General features: G+C 47.9%; 1 protein-coding gene across 1 annotated transcript in view; it reads right to left on the bottom strand.

Annotated features, from left to right (window-relative positions):
- The window catches only part of IL23R (interleukin 23 receptor), a 109,974-nt gene that overhangs the window by 34,335 nt on the left and 56,525 nt on the right, over positions 1-19,114 (bottom strand). The window contains exon 11 of the mRNA XM_030206678.1: positions 10,186-10,287. Within this exon, the coding sequence (XP_030062538.1) occupies positions 10,186-10,287 (102 nt within the window). The remainder of the gene's footprint in view (positions 1-10,185; positions 10,288-19,114) is intronic.

Here is a 19,114-nt window from a genome sequence, read left to right as displayed (position 1 = left end):
CTATATTTAGCACTGAAAGTTAGGTGCTGAAAAGATCCACACTGAGCTATTCTTTAAAAGGTGCCTGACCTTTATAGAATACTGGCAAAGTGAGCAGGTTGCGTCTAACTTTGGATGCCAGGCTTATGCCTAATAGAAACAGGTGTATATCTGGCGCCCAGAGTTAGGTGTGGATTGGCACTATTCTGTAAGTTGACGCCTAAATTTTGGGAACACCCATGACATGCCTATATCCCTCCCATGAACATGTCCCCTTTTGGATGGTGCGCGGGAAATGTTAGGTGCCAAGTTATAGAATAGCGCACAGGGGAGATCCGTCCCAACTTCAATCAAGCACCAATTAGCACAAATTAAGTGCCAGTTGGTGCCCATCAATAAAGATAACATTTGCAACATTTTCATGTTCTGGTTGTGATTTTCATGATATATAAATAACTAAAGGGATCTTTTACTAAAGGGTTCAGTGCAGCATTAGCATGGGGAAAACAGGCTATCGCAAAATGCATTAAAGGGGTTTGTGGTATTTTGACAGTTTTTGCAGACTAATGGGCTCATTTTTGAAAGAGAAGGACATCCATCTTTCGACGTCCAAATCTGTATAATTGAAACCCAGTTTAGGACGTCCCCAACTGCACTCCGTCACAAGGACGGCCAAAGTTCAAGGGGACATGTCAAAGGCATAGCGAAGGCGGGACTTGGGCATGCCTAACACTTGGACGTCCTTGACCCATAATAAAAAAAAACAAGAATCTCCCTGAAGAAAACATGCATGTTTTCACCCAGACCTGTTTTTATTATGACTAAGGCACAAAAAGGTGCCCGAAATGACCAGATAACCACCGGAGAGAATCGGGCATGACCTCCCGTTACTCCCCCAGTGGTCACTAACCCCCTCCCAACTTCAAAAAAACATCTTTAAAAATATGTTGTGCCAGCCTCTATGCCAGCTTCAGATGTCATACTCAGGTCCATGACAGCGCATGCAGGTCCCTGGAGCAGTTTTGGTGGGTACTGCAGTGCACTTCAGACAGGCGGGCCCAGGCCCATACCCCCCCCTACCTGTTACATTTGTGAAGGAAACAGCGAGCTCTCCAAAACCCACCACAAACCCACTGTACCCATATATAGGTGCCCCCCTTCACCCGTAAGGGCTATGGTAGTGGTGTACAGTTGGGGGTAGTGGGTTTTGGGGGGCTCAGCACACAAGGTAAGGGAGCTATGTTCCTGGGAGTAGTTGTGTCCTGGAACGTCAGGGGGACCAGTGCACTACAAATACTGACTCCTCCCATGACCAAATGGCTTGCATTTTGTTGTTTCAGACATGGACGTCTTTGGTTTCAAAAATCGCCGAAAATCAGAAACAACCATGTCTAGGGACGTCCAAATCTAGGGACGGTGAAATTTAAAGATTTGGACGTCCCTGATGGTATGTTCGAAACAAAAGATGGACGTCCATCTTGTTTTGAAAATATGGGTTTCCCTGCCCCTAGATTTTGCCATTTTGCAAGGAAGTGAATGATACATACCTGTAGCAGGTGTTCTCCGAGGACAGCAGGCTGATTGTTCTCACGACTGGGTGACGTCCGCGGCAGCCCCCACCAACCGGAAAAAGCTTCGCGGGACGGTCAGCACGCAGGGCACGCCCACCGCGCATGCGCGGCCGTCTTCCCGCCCGTGCGCGACCGCTCCCGCCAGTTGAATGACTAGCAAAATTGATAAAACGCAACTCCAAAGGGGAGGAGGGAGGGTAGGTGAGAACAATCAGCCTGCTGTCCTCGGAGAACACCTGCTACAGGTATGTATCATTCACTTTCTCCGAGGACAAGCAGGCTGCTTGTTCTCACGACTGGGGTATCCCTAGCTCTCAGGCTCACTCAAAACAAGAACCCAGGTCAATTGAACCTCGCAACGGCGAGGAAACAACAGAAATTGACCTACGAAGAACAACTAACTGAGAGTGCAGCCTGACCAGAATAAATTCGGGTCCTGGAGGGTGGAGTTGGATTTACACCCCAAACAGATTCTGCAGCACCGACTGCCCGAACCGACTGTCGCGTCGGGTATCCTGCTGGAGGCAGTAATGTGATGTGAATGTGTGGACAGATGACCACGTCGCAGCCTTGCAGATCTCTTCAATAGTGGCCGACTTCAAGTGGGCCACTGACGCTGCCATGGCTCTAACACTATGAGCCGTGACATGACCCTCAAGAGCCAGCCCAGCCTGGGCGTAAGTGAAGGAAATGCAATCTGCTAGCCAATTGGAGATGGTGCGTTTCCCTACAGCGACCCCTAGCCTGTTAGGGTCGAAAGAAACAAACAATTGGGCGGACTGTCTGTGGGGCTGTGTCCGCTCCAAGTAGAAGGCCAATGCTCTCTTGCAGTCCAATGTGTGCAACTGACGTTCAGCAGGGCGGGTATGCGGCCTGGGAAAGAATGTTGGCAAGACAATTGACTGGTTAAGATGGAACTCCGACACCACCTTCGGCAGGAACTTCGGGTGGGTGCGGAGCACTACTCTGTTGTGATGAAATTTGGTATATGGAGCATGAGCTACCAGGGCTTGAAGCTCACTGACCCTACGAGCTGAAGTAACTGCCACCAAGAAAATGACCTTCCAGGTCAAGTACTTCAGATGGCAGGTATTCAGTGGCTCAAAAGGAGGTTTCATCAGCTGGGTGAGGACGACGTTGAGATCCCATGACACTGTAGGAGGCTTGATAGGGGGCTTTGACAAAAGCAAGCCTCTCATGAATCGAACGACTAAAGGCTCTCCAGAGATGGCTTTTCCTTCCACACGATAATGGTAAGCACTAATCGCACTAAGGTGATTCCTTACTGAGTTGGTCTTGAGGCCAGACTCTGATAAGTGCAGAAGGTATTCAAGCAGGTTCTGTGCAGGGCAAGAACGAGGTTCTAGGGCCTTGCTCTCACACCAAACGACAAACCTCCTCCACTTGAAAAAGTAACTCTTTTTAGTGGAATCCTTCCTAGAGGCAAGCAAGACACGGGAGACACCCTCAGACAGACCCAACGCAGTGAAGTCTACGCCCTCAACATCCAGGCCGTGAGAGCCAGGGACTGAAGGTTGGGGTGCAGCAACGCTCCGTCGTTCTGCGAGATGAGAGTCGGAAAACACTCCAATCTCCACGGTTCTTCTGAGGACAACTCCAGAAGAAGAGGGAACCAGATCTGACGGGGCCAAAAGGGCGCTATCAGAATCATGGTGCCGCGGTCGTGCTTGAGCTTCAGTAAGGTCTTCCCCACCAAAGGTATGGGAGGATAAGCATACAGGAGGCCGGTCCCCCAATGGAGGAGAAAGGCATCCGACGCTAGCCTGCCGTGTGTCTGAAGTCTGGAACAGAACAGAGGCAGCTTGTGGTTGGTCTGAGAGGCGAAAAGGTCCACCGAGGGGGTGCCCCACTCTCAGAAGATCTTGCGTACCACTCTGGAATGGAGCGACCACTTGTGCGGTTGCATGACTCTGCTCAGTCTGTCGGCCAGACTGTTGTTTACGCCTGCCAGGTATGTGGCTTGGAGGAGCATGCCAAACTGGCACGCCCAGCGCCACAGCCCGACGGCTTCCTGACACAGGGGGCGAGATCCGGTGCCCCCTGCTTGTTGACGTAATACATTGCAACCTGATTGTCTGTCCGAATTTGGATAATTTGGCAGGACAGCCGATCTCTGAAAGCCTTCAGCGCGTTCCAGATCGCTCGGAGCTCCAGGAGGTTGATCTGCAGATCCTTTTCCTGGAGGGACCACAGACCCTGGGTGTGAAGCCCATCGACATGAGCTCCCCAACCCAGGAGAGATGCATCCGTCGTCAGCACTTTCGTGGGCTGTGGAATTTGGAATGGACGTCCCAGTGTCAAATTGTTCCGAATGGTCCACCAGTGCAGCGAAGTGCGGCAACTGGTGGAGAGGCGGATGACATCTTCTAGATTCCCGGTGGCCTGAAACCACTGGGAAGCTAGGGTCCATTGAGCAGATCTCATGTGAAGACGAGCCATGGGAGTCACATGAACTGTGGAGGCCATATGACCCAGAAGTCTCAACATCTGCCGAGCTGTGACCTGCTGAGACGCTCTGGTCTGCGAAGCCAGGGACAGGAGGTTGTTGGCCCTCGCTTCGGGAAGGAAGGCCTGAGCCGTCTGGGTATTCAGCAGAGCTCCTATGAATTCCAGAGACTGGGTTGGCTGGAGATGGGACTTTGGGTAATTTATCACAAACCCCAGCAGCTCCAGGAGTTGAATAGTGCACTGCATGGACCGGAGGGCTCCTGCCTCCGAGGTGTTCTTGACCAGCCAATCGTCGAGATATGGGAACACGTGCACTCCCAGCTTGCGTAGATACGCCGCCACCACCACAAGGCACTTTGTAAACACTCGTGGGGCAGAGGCGAGCCCAAAGGGCAGCACACAATACTGAAAGTGCCTTGCGCCCAGGCGGAATCTGAGATACTGTCTGTGAGCTGGCAGTATCGGGATGTGAGTATATGCATCCTTTAAATCCACGGAACATAGCCAATCGTTTTTCTGAATCATTGGCAGAAGGGTGCCCAAGGAAAGCATCCTGAACTTTTCTTTGACCAGGAATTTGTTCAGGCCTCTCAGGTCTAGGATGGGACGCATCCCCCCTGTTTTCTTTTCCACAAGGAAGTACCTGGAATAGAATCCCTGCCCTTCCTGCCCGGGTGGTACGGGCTCGACCGCATTGGCGCTGAGAAGGGCGGAGAGTTCCTCTGCAAGTACCTGCTTGTGATGGGAGCTGAAGGATTGAGCTCCCGGAGGACAATTTGGTGGCAGGGCGGCCAAATTCAGGGCGTATCCGCACCGCACTATTTGGAGAACCCACTGGTCGGAGGTTATGAGAGGCCACCTTTGGTGAAAAAATTTTAACCTCCCCCCGACCGGCAGATCGTCTGGTACGGACACTTTGAGGGCGGCTATGTTCCCGTGGATCCAGTCAAAAGCCCGTCCCTGGCTTTTGCTGTGGAGGCGCAGGGGGCTGCTTAGGTGCACGCTGTTGACGAGAACGAGCGCGCTGGGGCTGTCCCTGTGCCTGACTAGGCCTTCGGGCCGACTGGTTGTACCTACGCTTTGCAAAAGAATAGGGTGCAGCCTGCCGAGCCCGGGAAAAACGTCCACCTGCTGAGGTGGATGCTGAAGGCGCCCGGTGGGAGAGCTTGTCGAGGGCGGTTTCCCGCTGATGCAGTTGGTCCACCAGCTGCTCGACCTTCTCACCAAAAATGTTATCCCCCCGGCAAGGGACGTCGGCCAGTCTCTGCTGGGTGCGGTTGTCCAGGTCAGAGGCACGCAGCCATGAGAGCCTGCGCATCACTATACCTTGGGCCGCAGCACGAGATGCCACGTCACAGGTGTCATAGATACCCCTGGACAGGAACTTTCTGCACGCCTTCAGCTGCCTGACCACCTCCTGATAAGGCCTGGACTGCTCCGGCGGGAGCTTATCGACCAGGTCCGCCAGTTGCTTCACATTGTTCCGCATGTGAATGCTCGTATAGAGCTGGTATGACTGGATGCGGGTCACGAGCATGGAGGATTGGTAGGCCTTCCTCCCAAACGAGTCCAGAGTGCGAGACTCCCGCCCCGGGGGCGCCGAGGCGGTATCCCTCGAACTCCGTGCCCTCTTGAGAGCAGAATCCACGACCGCCGAGTCATGGGGCAATTGTGGCCGCATTAACTCTGGGTCAGAGTGGATCCTGTACTGGGACTCTGCTTTCTTGGGAATGGTGGGATTAGTTAATGGTCGCATCCAGTTCCGAAGCAGTGTCTCCTTGAGGACATTGTGCAGCGGTACCGTGGAGGACTCTCTAGGTGGTGATGGATAGTCGAGGACCTCGAGCATCTCAGCCCTCGGCTCATCCACAGAGACCACGGGGAAGGGAATGCAAATAGACATATCCCGCACAAAGGAGGCAAAGGAGAGACTCTCAGGAGGCGAGAGCTTCCTCTCCGGTGAAGGCGTGGGGTCCGAGGGAAGGCCCTTAGACTCTTCTGAGGAGAAATATCTAGGGTCCTCCTCTTCCCCCCACGAGGCCTCATCCTCGGTATCGGACATAAGCTCCCGTAGCTGTGTCCTGAACCGGGCCCGGCTCGACGTCGAGGCACCGAGGCCTCGGTGTCGTCGAGCGGTGGACTCCTGCGCTGGCGGGGACGAAGCTCCCTCCATCGACGTCGACGGGGACTCCACCTGCGTGGCGGTCGAGACGGCGGCGGTGTCGACGGCCTCGGCGCTGGGCTAGAGCTCGCCGGCGCCACAGTCATCGGCACCCAGGGCGCAAGCACCCCCGGCGCCGGCACAGCCTGGCGCATCAGCCCTTCCAGGATCCCTGGAAGGATGGCTCTGAGGCACTCGTCCAGGCCCGCTGCCGGGAAAGGCGGTGGGGCCGGTAGAGGTGTCGGTGCCAGAATCTGGTGGGGGCCAGGAGACGGCACCGAAGTGCCGGGACCCTGTCGCGTCGGTACCTCCACAACTGACGGGGACCTCTCCTCCCGACGCGGACGCTTCGGCGTCGACTCCTCTCCGATGTCCGGATGCATCGAGGGCAACCGGTGACGGTGCTTCTTAGTCTTCTTGCGATGCCCGTCACCGGTGCCGGGTGGTATGGAGGAGGAGGAGGACGATCCCCCTCGGTCTCGAGGAACCGGGTCAGACAGGGTTCGGTCCCGTGGGCCACGGGCTGAGGGAGTGACCGGGGCCGACTGCCCACGCGGCCTCTCACCTCTACCCTCGCCGGAGGACCGGCGGGCCGACGGGACCTGTTCTCCTGGGGTCGATGCCATCGGTGCCGATTTCTCGGGCATCGATACCGGTACCGAAGGACCGGGCGTCGATACCGATGCCGTCGAGGTCGACGTCGAGGGGCCGGCGCAAGTTCCAAAAAGACGGTCCCGTAGAACTTGCCTCGCAACCTGAGTCCGTTTCCGGAGACCGAGACACAGAGAACACGACTTGATATTGTGCTCCGGCCCGAGGTACTGGAGGCACCAAGCGTGGGTGTCGGTCTGCGAGATTGGCCGGCCGCACCGACCACACTTTTTAAATCCACTCGGGACCTTCGAGGACATCGACGGAAAAATTGCGTCGGCGAAGTTAAAGTCGTCGATGGTGGCGGAAATCACACCTCGAAAAAAGAAATCGACCGTGCGGCCACTAGGCCGCAACGCGGCGCCCCCGCTAGAAACGAGGGAAAAAAGGAGCGCGTGCTCTTCACTTTTTTTTTTTTTTTTTTTTAAAGGAGAAAAAAAAACCGGAGCACGCGGTGTACTAAATAACTAAAAAACTAAGAGAAAATAGGCGATTCGCGTAAACGCGAACGGCTTTCCGGCGGCTGAAACAGAGAGAGCGGCGAAGGCACGACTCTCTCCAGGCGCGGAAAAAAAGGAACTGGCGGGAGCGGTCGCGCACGGGCGGGAAGACGGCCGCGCATGCGCGGTGGGCGTGCCCTGCGTGCCGACCGTCCCGCGAAGCTTTTTCCGGTTGGTGGGGGCTGCCGCGGACGTCACCCAGTCGTGAGAACAAGCAGCCTGCTTGTCCTCGGAGAACATCCAAATCGCAACTTGCACATCCCTTTTGAAAATGCCCCTCCAAGTGTGCGTTAATTATTATTTTTTAAATATTTTTTGAGGGGGCATGTCATGGGCAGAGAGTGGGCATTCCTGTGTTATCTGGCTAGTGCACTATGATTCACACGCACTAACTGGATGGTGCAGAATTAACGCAGGAATATTGAGCACATCTTAAATAGGAGGTCGTAAGCATTCCTACATTCATGTTTTGCAGGTCTCTTGCACTAATGGCAACATTAGCACATGACCTGCAAATTAAAAAAGCAAAAAAAAAAAAAAAAGCACTAAAAAGTGCTGTGTTAAATCTGAGCTAAATGCACAGGAAAGTCTTGTATTAAAATGTGCTAAGGCCAAATTTTACAATACCTTAGTAAAAGGGCCCTATATTATTAGTCATGTCATTTAACAAATCTTTTTCAGCTCAGTTTTTGCACATCATATTTATTTTCTTGGAGTTTTTCTGTGGTAAAATGCGATGACCTATTATAATCTGTGATAAAAAGTGGCCTTAGCACGTCCTTACATGCGTCACTCCCTTGCGCAAAAAGGCTTTTTTTTGTGGCCGAAAATGGACCTGCGGCAAAATTTAAACCAGCACATCCATTTTCAGCCTGAGACCTTACTGCCACCCATTGATTTAGTGGTAAGGTCTTGTGCGTTAACCGGGTGTCAAAAATGGAATTACTGCCCGGGGCACGCAGTAGCCGGGTGATAGTTCCAAGTTGGCGCATGTTGGATGCGCGTAGGCACCTACGCGCAGGGGTGTGCTGGTAAATTTTTAACAATGGGCTCTCTCTCCAGGCATAGTCGGCCCTGAAATTCTTTTTTTTGGGGGGGGAATACATGCCTCTCTCTCCCCTCCCTTGTGTGGGCACGCTAGGCATACCTTTGTCGAGCCGCACCAGCCAATAAATGGACTGCCACCATTCTCTGCTGCTTGTTTCTGGCTCTGAGCAGCATGATGGAACCTTCTTGCGCTTGCATGAAAAGCCTCAGCCTGATGCTCAGAGTCAGAAACAAGGAGCAGGGAGCAGCAGCAGTCTATTTACTTGGCTGGTGGGGCCAGCATTACTGCCAGCAAAGTAAAAATGAATTCAGGAGGGGGCCCAAGCCCACATTTTGGGAGTCAGTTGTTAAAGTAGCCATGGGGAGGCCTACTTTAACAACCGGCTCCCAAAATTCTTAAAAACTTAACAAACGGCTCTCGCGAGCCTGTGAGAGCCTGCTCCAGCACACCACTGCCTACGCGCCTTAGTAAAAGGGCCCCTTTATTTTTTTATGTTTAAATATATTTTATTGAAGAGACAACTTCCATTTTGCAAGCTAACACAGAGAAAAAGAACAATTAACTTCGCTCTCCAAGAACATTTTACATTTTCTTCCCTCCCTTCCTCCCCCCTCCCCCCCCTTAAAGTTCCCAACAGTTTTATTGATGGTAATTCAGAAAGAATATTTCCAAGTAACAAATGGAGATACAATACACAGTACAAATGTGTGTGCAACTCTCATAGAATAGAACAATCTACCATCAAACATTTCTCCCAGCATTCTCCTCCCCCCCTCCCTAAAGTCACTCATAAACTGCTTCTCTCAGTGTATTGAAATCCATTTATGACCATCAAACATATAAACGGCGAGTGACCGTACTCACTCGCAAATGCGCAGTAGAGACCTTCTCTGCCCCGCCCCCACGTCAATACGTGATGACGGGGGGCGGAACACAGAGGGTCTGTACTGCGCATTGCTGAGGGAGGGACACCGCCGTCTAACGCTCCCCCCACCCAAGTCGCCGCCGCCACCCACCTTCTACCCGGTCGGGCCCTCGCTCCACTATTGAAACAGCGAGGGTCCGGGAACGCAGCACTGAGCTCTGCTGAGCTGCCGACATCGCCCTTCCTTCTTCTTCTCTGCCTCTGTCCCGCCCTCGACGACGTTACGTCACACGAGGGCGGGACAGGCAGAGAAGAAGAACGAAGGCCGACGTCGGCAGCTCAGCAGAGCTCAGTGCTGCGTTCCCGGACCCTCGCTGTTTCAATAGCGGAGCGAGGGCCCAGCCGGGTGGAAGGTGGGTGGTGACGGCTCGGTGGGGGGGTGCGAACTCGGAGGGGGAGGGGCAGCGGCGAACTCGGCGGTGGGGGCGGGCCTTTCAACCCCCCCTTCCTATAATAGCCTGTTTTTATGGGCTCAAAGTCTAGTCTAATATAAAACTATATTGCAATGCTGCATCACAAACATAAATAGTGGAACCTTCAACTACCACAGCAGTATTTAGGGCCCCTTTGTTTTTTAACATGTGGGTAGCGCACACATGCAAAAATTACCGCAGGACACCTAAGTGCATCCTGCAGTATACCATGTTTTGTTGCAGTAAGCATGCGTTGGTGCTTATTGCAGCTTAGTAAAAGGATCCCTAAATCTACTAAAAGACACTATCACGTTTTTATATGCGTCATATACTGCAGGTCCCATTTTATGCAAAGGGATCTATTTACTACTATCCCATTAACGGTATTAACTTGTACTAACATGGTAGAATTTAGTAACTCTAGCCCTAAAACTATAGTAGCAGTACTGAATTTTTAATAATACTTACTATCCTCCACTGAAAATCCATAATCTGCACATGGTTTACTTATGCCATTAGGGTAGATGGCATATAATGAAATTCTGATGCGCCTTCCTGGCTTAGTGAATTCTGCAAAAAAAAAAAAAAGTATTTAATGCATTCCTTATATGCTGTAATTTTATATCCTAGACATTACAGAAACCAAAATCAATTTAATTCTATCAAAAAGATAATCAAAAAAGATATAGTCAAATTAGAAAAGGTGCAGAGAAGGACGACGAAAATGATAAAGGGGATGGGACGACCTCCAAATGAGGAAAGGCTAAAGCGGCTGGGGCTCTTCAGGTTGGAGAAAAGACGGCTGAGGGGCATGCGATGAAGCTACAATGTAGTAAATTTAAAACAAATCAGAGAAAATGTTTCTTCACTCAACGTGTAATTCAACTCTGGAATTCGTTGCCAGAAAATATGGTAGCAGAATTTTTAAAAGGTTTGGACGGCTTCCTAAAGGAAAAGTCCATAGACCATTATTAAATTGGACTTGGGGAAAATCCACTATTTCTGGGATAAGCTGCATAAAATATTCTGTACTTTTTTGGGGATCTTGCCAGGTATTTGTGACCTGGATTGGCCACTGAAACAGAATGCTGGGCTTGATGGACCTTTGGTCTGTCCCAGTATGGCAATACTTATGTACTTATTTTTCAAATTCATATGATTCTATTGAGAAGTATTTACGAGCAGTTATGAATATGGCATTAGGTAGCAGACTGCCTTTTGTTTTACAACTGCCCGGTCCAAAGGGCATGACCTATAAAATTCAATTTACCGGTACATTTTCTTACCAGTTATCACATTGGTGGAATTTACTGCCCTTGAATATTTGGCAGATATGTCACAATTCTTCATTTAAAAAGCTCTCAAAACATATTTTTATGATTTCTTTTAGATTGTTACATTGAATTTTTAATTGTGGCTTGAAACTGATGTACATCCAGGGTTTTGCCCTGCCTCATTAGATTGTACATCGCAGTGAACTCTTTGGGGATAGTGCAGTATAGAAGTGTGAAATGTAATGTTAATGTAAGTAAATCTGAGAGCTGCAGTGCTCAGACTTACCAAATCTCACACAGGCAATTACACTGATTGATATAAGGTACCTGCCCGATATTCAAACGATTTAACCAGGCGGGTGGAAAGAAGAGAAAACGATAGCCAGCATGGTTAAAAGGTGAAGTGAAAGAGGCTATTAGGCCCAAAAGAATGTTCAAGGGTACTGAAAGAACTCAAACATGAAATTTCTGATCTCCAGTTAGTAATCCGTAATCTGCCATTATAATTGTCCATAGTACCTGATGATTGGAGGGTGGCCAATATAACTCTGATTTTTTAAAAAAGGGTTCTAGGGAAGATCTGGGAAATTACAGACCGGTAAGCCTGAGGTCAGTGCCGGGCAAAATAGTGGAAACTATTATAAAGAATAAAATTTTGGAACACATAGAAAAGCATGGTTTAATGGAACAGAGTCAGCATGGGTTCAGCCGAGGGAAGTCTTGCCTCACCAATTTGCTTCATTTATTTAAAGGCGTGAATAAACATGTGGATAAAGATGAGCCGGTGGATGTAGTGTATCCAGATTTTCAGAAAGCTTTTGACAAAGTTCCTCATGAGAGGCTCCTGAGAAAATTAAAGAGTCATGGGATAGGAGGCAAAGTTCTGTTGTGGATTAGGAATTGGTTATTTGACAGAAAACAGAGGGTAGGGTTAAATGGCCATTTCTCTCAGTGGAGGAAGGTGAATAGTGGAGTGCTGCAGGGATCTGCCATTGTTTCTTCTCTGGGGGTTTCCAGTCAGTGATTCAGAGGGGCATGAATGTGATAGAAGTTCTCTGGCCTAGACCAGAATCTTCATGGGGATTAATACCTTGTTTATATAATATTAAACAAAACAATACAAAATTTCCAAACTTCCTTATATGGAAGTGTGGGAAGCGGATTTGGGTGGTTGTGTTTCTGATAAGGTGTGGTAAGAAGTAATTCATTGCATTAACTTTTACTCTGTTTCAGCTCGACTAATATTGTTGATGACTTGGTATGTTACTCCACGACTTTTGCAGAAATGAGGTCTTAAAGCGGACTCTATGCTGGAGGGGATGAGGGGTCTAGGGTCCACATATGGTGCGACTGTCCAATCATTGTGGCCTTCTGATCATGTGTTCATGCAGCCTTTGTGGCTATTACGGGGTGTTATGTGGTTTTTACTAAAAAAACTTTTGTCTTCTGAATTTAATTCTGGTCACTGTTCAGATGGATTTCTATTTAGTGGTGAAGTGCTGCATATTTGAAGCAAGAGATGTTATTGCAGGTGTGGAAATCCACTGATATGCTTTCTACCACTAGATGGCACCAGAAGCTCAAATTTGTTATGTTAATGGAACAAATGGCAGCTTACAGGTGACCTGCGTTCTAGACACTGGTACAACATCGTTTAATGTCTACTGCATAATAGGCAGGGGGGATGTGGAGGGGATGGTTTATATTGTAAAAAAAAAAAAAACATTTTTGCATATTGCTGTATTGTTGGCATGATGATGTTTCTTTTTTTTTTTCACATTTTTTAATTTCAATTTCTGTTTATTGTAAGTCGTGCAAGTAATAACAACAAAGTAATCATGGTGCAGCAAAAATAAGGTACAGGATTAAGAGTACACATCAGATAATATAACATGACCTGTAACTTCCTGTAACTTTCATATCCCTGCAGACTCACCCAAATATAAATATACATACAATTACTTCCCCCCCCTCCTCCCCCAGAAAAGGGAGATACACGATTACCACTAAATACACTAAGTCCAACACAGGATGTTACATGTTCATGAGATGTCCTTTCCCCGCCGGGGTAAGGGTTTGCCAAAATGGAGGCCAAACCCGGAAAAAAGCGAATTTCGGATCAGACCTAGTCATTCTCCATTCAAACTTCATAAATTCAATCATTTTGCTGCGCCATTGTTGAACTGTAGGCTTTTTAGGTGAAATCCATTCTTTCAAAATGACTGATTTAGCTATTATTGTGGATCGATGCACAAATCCCTTAAACCCTGCTGGTAGAGGGCCTTTCAAAGATGGATGTCCAAACAATAGGAGGGGGGTACGCCTCCATGTAGAGTGCCACAGAGCAGATATGTAAAGTAAAAGAGCATTCCAAAAGGCTATTATCTTCAGACAGGACCAAAACATATGACCCAAGGAGACACCCGGGGCCAAACATTTGGGACATGCGCCATCTGGGGACACTCCCACATAGAATGCCCGCCGAGGCGGCATGTGCATTCGCATTGCAAACTTATAGTCCATCTCCTGATACGACACCAGCCTGGAGGAGCTTTTGATGCGCAGAACAAAGTCTTGAAGAGTTGACCTTGACACGGGCGCTGCCAACTCCTCTCTCCAACTTGTTGCCAATGCAGTAAAGTTAGGTTCCTGTACTGAGTCTCTAATGTGTCTATGATGCAGCCGCATTGGCACTTTCGTTTGTGCTTGCAAAGAGAAGGCGGAGGACAATTCCTCCTGGACATCTTCAGTTAGAGTTACCCAAGGAATGCTCCAAACATAGTGTTGCAGCTGGTAATAATGGAAACGATCAGAGGGCAACAGCTTAAACTGGTTTCATAGATCCTCAAACGTTCGCATCTGACCCTCCTCCGTTAGAACGTGTACTAAATAGATTAGCCCATGTCTCTGCCATCTAAGGAACGCAGGATAAAGGTTTCCTGGGGGGAACTTAGGATTACCACAGATTGATATAAATGGAGTAGTTCGCGCTGAAAACTGGTGGTGGCGGCAAATCCATCTCCATGTTGCCTTTGCTGTAGGAAGAATGTGTGACTCAGTCAATATGGGAGGGAGTGGACCGCCCCCCACATGGAGCAAACAACTGAAATGAGTGTTCCGAGTGAGAGTTGTTTCTATTGAGGTAGCTGAAAAGTTCGAAGTGGCTCGAAACCAGTCTGATATATGACGCATGCCACTAGCTATGGTAAAGTAGCGAATGCTCAGCAAACCCAACCCACCATGTTCCACTGGAACGCACAAGTTGTTTACAGAGAGCCGGACCCTCTTCCTCCTCCATAGGAAGCTTTGCAGATGTTTATTCAATTTTTTCTCGTCTTCTGGTTTGAGGAAAAGTGGCAATGTCTGAAAAGTGTAAATCCATTTCGGCACCAGCAGAATGTTGTACAAAGCTATTCTACCCATTAAGGACAGGGGGTAATCTGTCCATAATCTCAATTTACGACATGTCATTTCCATCAAGGGGGTTACATTCTCATAATATAATTTTGACATATCCCGAGTTATACATGTGCCAAGGTATCTAATTTTATTTTCTGCCCAGGATAGGGAGGTGCCCGATTCCCATGTGCCCTTTGTGGTAGGAAAGACCCAGAGGCCTATTGATTTATGCACATTTAGAGTGAAACCTGATAGTCTCCCGAACTCTTGAATCATATCCAGCAATTTCCCCAATGCAGCCTGTGGCTGAGTCGTGACAATCAGGAGATCATCTGCAAAAGATAAGGCCTTAATTGTTTCTCCCCCAACTCTCACCCCTGGAATCTCCTCCGACTGTTTGACTGCTCGTAAGAGGGGTTCCATGGCTAATATAAAAAGCGATGGGGAGAGAGGGCATCCCTGCCTAGTCCCCTTGGTTATTGGGAATATTTGTGACTGCACTCCATTGATTAGTACTGCTGCCTCTGGGCCAGAATACAGGGCTCTTATAGCCCCAAGAGACCACCCACCAAATCCCATATGAGTTAACACGGTGAACATATATTCCCATTCTAGCTTATCAAATGCTTTCTCAGCATCGAGGGAATATAAACAGGTTGGAATCCGCTGTTGTTGACTATGTGCCATGGCCAGTAGCAGCCTTCTAACATTGCTAGCAGCTTGTCTAGATTTTACAAGGCCTACCTGCTGGCATGATGATTTTTCTTAGTAAACATTCATGATAAAAAACAAAAAGTCCACCAGATCGTACTCCTCCTATTTCCTGCAATGTTGGGGAGTCCTAACTGGTCATCCCACCTCCAACCGAGGTTCAACAGACTGGGGTGGCTATACAAAGGTTATCCTTTTCTGAATTGCCTACACTAATGCAAGCTGTTGACTCCTAACAGTTGCCTCACGTTAAGGGGGACAAACATGAAATTATTTGATTTGTGGGAATGCAATCAGCGTGTGGAGGAAATGCTTAAAGTTGTCATTTCTCAAAATGTAATTTGTTCCCAGGAGGTAGTTGAGAAATTATCTAATGTAAATTCTAATATTACAATTTTGGATACGTGGGTGTCAGTAATGGAGGGGCAGGTTTCTTTTCTACAAGCTCCTTTGTCTCAACTATTAAAAAAATCCATATACATAGTAACATAGTAGATGACGGCAGAAAAAGACCTGGATGGTCCATCCAGTCTGCCCTACAAGATAACTCATATTTGCTGCTTTTTGTGTATACCCTACTTTGATTTGTACCTGTGCTCTTCAGGGTACAGACTGTATAAGTCTGGCCAGCCCTATCCCTGCTTCCCAACCACCAACCCCGCCTCCCACCACCAGCTCTGGCACAGACCGTATAAGTCTGCCCAGCACTAGTCCCGTTCGCATGAAATTAGAAATAATGGAAAATGCAAATAGAGCTAGAAACCTTCTCTTCCTTAATTTTCTGGGTATTTACTTATTGTCACCTGAGATTCTTCTGAGGAAATACCTCAAGGAGATCCTAGGATTAGCTGTAGCTGACACACTCTCTGTTCTTAATTTGCTATTATTTATCTGGAAAAAAGAAGCTTCAAACTGACCAAAAGAAGTGGACCAATTAGTCCCATCTGAAGTTGACTTAACAGCTTTTTTAGAAGATACTTAAGATATGATAAATACTAGATCCACTCTGTTGGTCACATTGGCCTCTGAGCTTGATAAATTTATGATTTTGAAGTGGTATTGTCAGAAAAAAAAATCACTTTTTGTGATGCTAGAATTTGTATTTTTCCCAATATAGCCAAGGCAACACAACTCGGGCACAAGGCTTTTTTTTAGCTTTGAAACCTAGAGTTGTTGCATTGGTTGCAACATTTTTTCTACAGTTTCCGTGTAAATGCATGCTTACTTTCCAGGGTAAAGAATTCATTTTGGGGGATTTTTTGCAATTAGAACAGTTTCTTGAGGATATTGAGAGTACTTATAATTATGAGGTCCTTTTACAAAGGCGTGCTAGCATTTTTAGCACATGCTAAACACTAGATATGCCCATAGGAATATATAAGCGTCTCTAACATTTAGGGAGAGATTCTATATAAATGGCATCTAAAAAATCCATATGGAAAACATTTCCCACTAAGCGTATTCTATAAGTTGCACCTAGATTTAGGGCCGGTATATAGAATTCACTTAGTCAATATCCCAGCGCCTAAAACTAAGTGCCACCATTCACACCAAGGAAAATGTGGCGTAAATCCCGGCATGTAGATTTAGGCTCAGAGGGCCATATTCTATGACTATGTGCATAAATTTTGGAACACCCACAAAATGCCCATTTCCCTGCCTATATCCACACCCCTTTTTGCCTCCATACATTAGAAGTTAGGCGCACTGCATTACAGAATACACTTAGCGAGTTGTGCACATAAATTCTAATTATTGCCAAAAAGCGCTCATTACTACTTGTTAAGTGTTGTTATCAACGCTAATTAACTTGTTAAGCCAATTAAGTTACATTTGTTGTTATAGAATATGCCTGGATTGTGGTGCGGATCTCTAGGCATGCTATGTAGAATCCAGGAATTTGCACACGCTTATTTTTAGCACGTGCTAAAAATGCTAGCGCGCCTTTGTAAAAGGACCCCTGTATATGCCAAAATATATTTAGGTTTTGGATAGCATAAATTGATTTCCTTAGCCTAAATTTATTTCCTAGTCTAGAGGTTCTTTTACTAGTTACCATGCGGGTAGTGCATGGCAAAACAGCAGCACCACACGGCACACTGAGGTGTCCCATGGTATCGCTGTCCCATGGTATCGCTGTGATCAGAACGCACCAATCCCTGTGCTAGAAAATAGAAATAATGACAGCACTGGCCTCTTTCTAGAGCTGCTTGGCAAAAGGATCCCTTAATGTCTTATTAAGTTGATAGTGTTTTCTTCCTTGATCTGGGCTAATTGATTTTCCTTTATGTTCGTTCTCATAATTCCATTTCTGGATCATTTTTTGTTGTGTGTACTTTAAATATTATAAAAAAAGATTTTTTTAAACCTTGGGAGCACTTATCACCTCCCAAATAGGAGGCAGTTAAATGCTCCCACAATTTAAGTACATAAGTATTGCCATACTGGGAAAGACCAAAGGTCCATCGAGCCCAGCATCTTGTTTCCAGCAGTGGCCAATCCAGGTCACAAATACCCGGCAAGATCCCAAAAATGTACAAAACATTTTATGCTGCTTATCCCAGAAATAGTGGATTTTCCCCAAGTTCATTTAATAACGGTCTATAGACTTTTCCTTTAGGAAGCCGTCCAAACCTTTTTTAAACTCCGCTAAGCTAACCGCCTTTAGCACATTCTCTGGCAACAAATTCCAGAGTTTAATTACACGTTGAGTGAAGAAAAAGTTTCTCCGATTCGTTTTCAGGCAATGTGTGTTTTAATGCAAATATTAGTGCAGACATGAAAAAAAGTTTTTAAAAATGCCTTACATACTGCTGCACTGGAAATGGGCTTAGGGGCCTTTTCACAAAGGCACCTAACGGCCTACGTGCGTGCAGTGCATGTCAAATTGGCATTACCGCCTGGCTAACATGTGCGCCTGGCAGTAAAGCGAATGCTACATACCTGTAGAAGGTATTCTCCGAGGACAGCAGGCTGATTGTTCTCACTGATGGTGACGTCCACGGCAGCCCCTCCAATCGGAACTTCACTAGCAAAGGCCTTTGTTAGTCCTTGCGCGCCCATGCGCACCGTGCATGCGCGGCCGTCTTCCCACCCGAACCGGCTCGTGTTCGTCAGTCTCATATGTAGCAAGACAAAGACAAGGGAAGACACAACTCCAAAGGGGAGGTGGGCGGGTTTGTGAGAACAATCAGCCTGCTGTCCTCGGAGAATACCTTCTACAGGTATGTAGCATTCACTTTCTCCAAGGACAAGCAGGCTGCTTGTTCTCACTGATGGGGTATCCTTATCCCCCAGGCTCACTCAAAACAACAAACATGGTCAATTGGGCCTCGCAACGGCGAGGACATAACTGAGATTGACCTAACAATTTATCCAACTAACTGAGAGTGTAGCCTGGAACAGAATAAAGATGGGCCTAGGGGGGTGGAGTTGGATTCTAAACCCCGAACAGATTCTGAAGCACTGACTGCCCGAACCGACTGTCGCGTCGGGTATCCTGCTGCAGGCAGTAATGAGATGTGAAAGTGTGGACAGATGACCACGTTGCAGCTTTGCAAATCTCTTCAATAGTGCCTGACTTCAAGTGGGCTACCGACGCTGCCATGGCTCTAACATTATGAGCCGTGACATGACCTTCAAGAGCCAGCCCAGCCTGGGTGTAAGTGAAGGAAATGCAATCTGCTAGCCAATTGGATATGGTGCGTTTCCCCACAGCCACTCCCCTCCTGTTGGGATCAAAAGAAACAAACAATTGGGCGGACTGTCTGTTGGGCTGTGTCCGCTCCAGATAGAAGGCCAATGCTCTCTTGCAGTCCAATGTGTGCAGCTGACGTTCAGCAGGGCAGGAATGAGGACGGGGAAAGAATGTTGGCAAGACAATTGACTGGTTCAGATGGAACTCCGACACAACCTTTGGCAAGAACTTAGGGTGAGTGCAGAGGACTACTCTGTTATGATGAAATTTGGTGTAAGGGGCCTTGGCTACCAGGGCCTGCAGCTCACTGACTCTA

This window comes from Microcaecilia unicolor, chromosome 6 (assembly GCF_901765095.1).
Source record: "Microcaecilia unicolor chromosome 6, aMicUni1.1, whole genome shotgun sequence".
In the NCBI taxonomy this organism is placed as follows: Eukaryota; Metazoa; Chordata; class Amphibia; order Gymnophiona; family Siphonopidae; genus Microcaecilia; species Microcaecilia unicolor.
The sequence above is the reverse complement of the archived record's forward strand: the minus strand, read 5'-3'. Positions and strand labels throughout refer to the sequence as shown.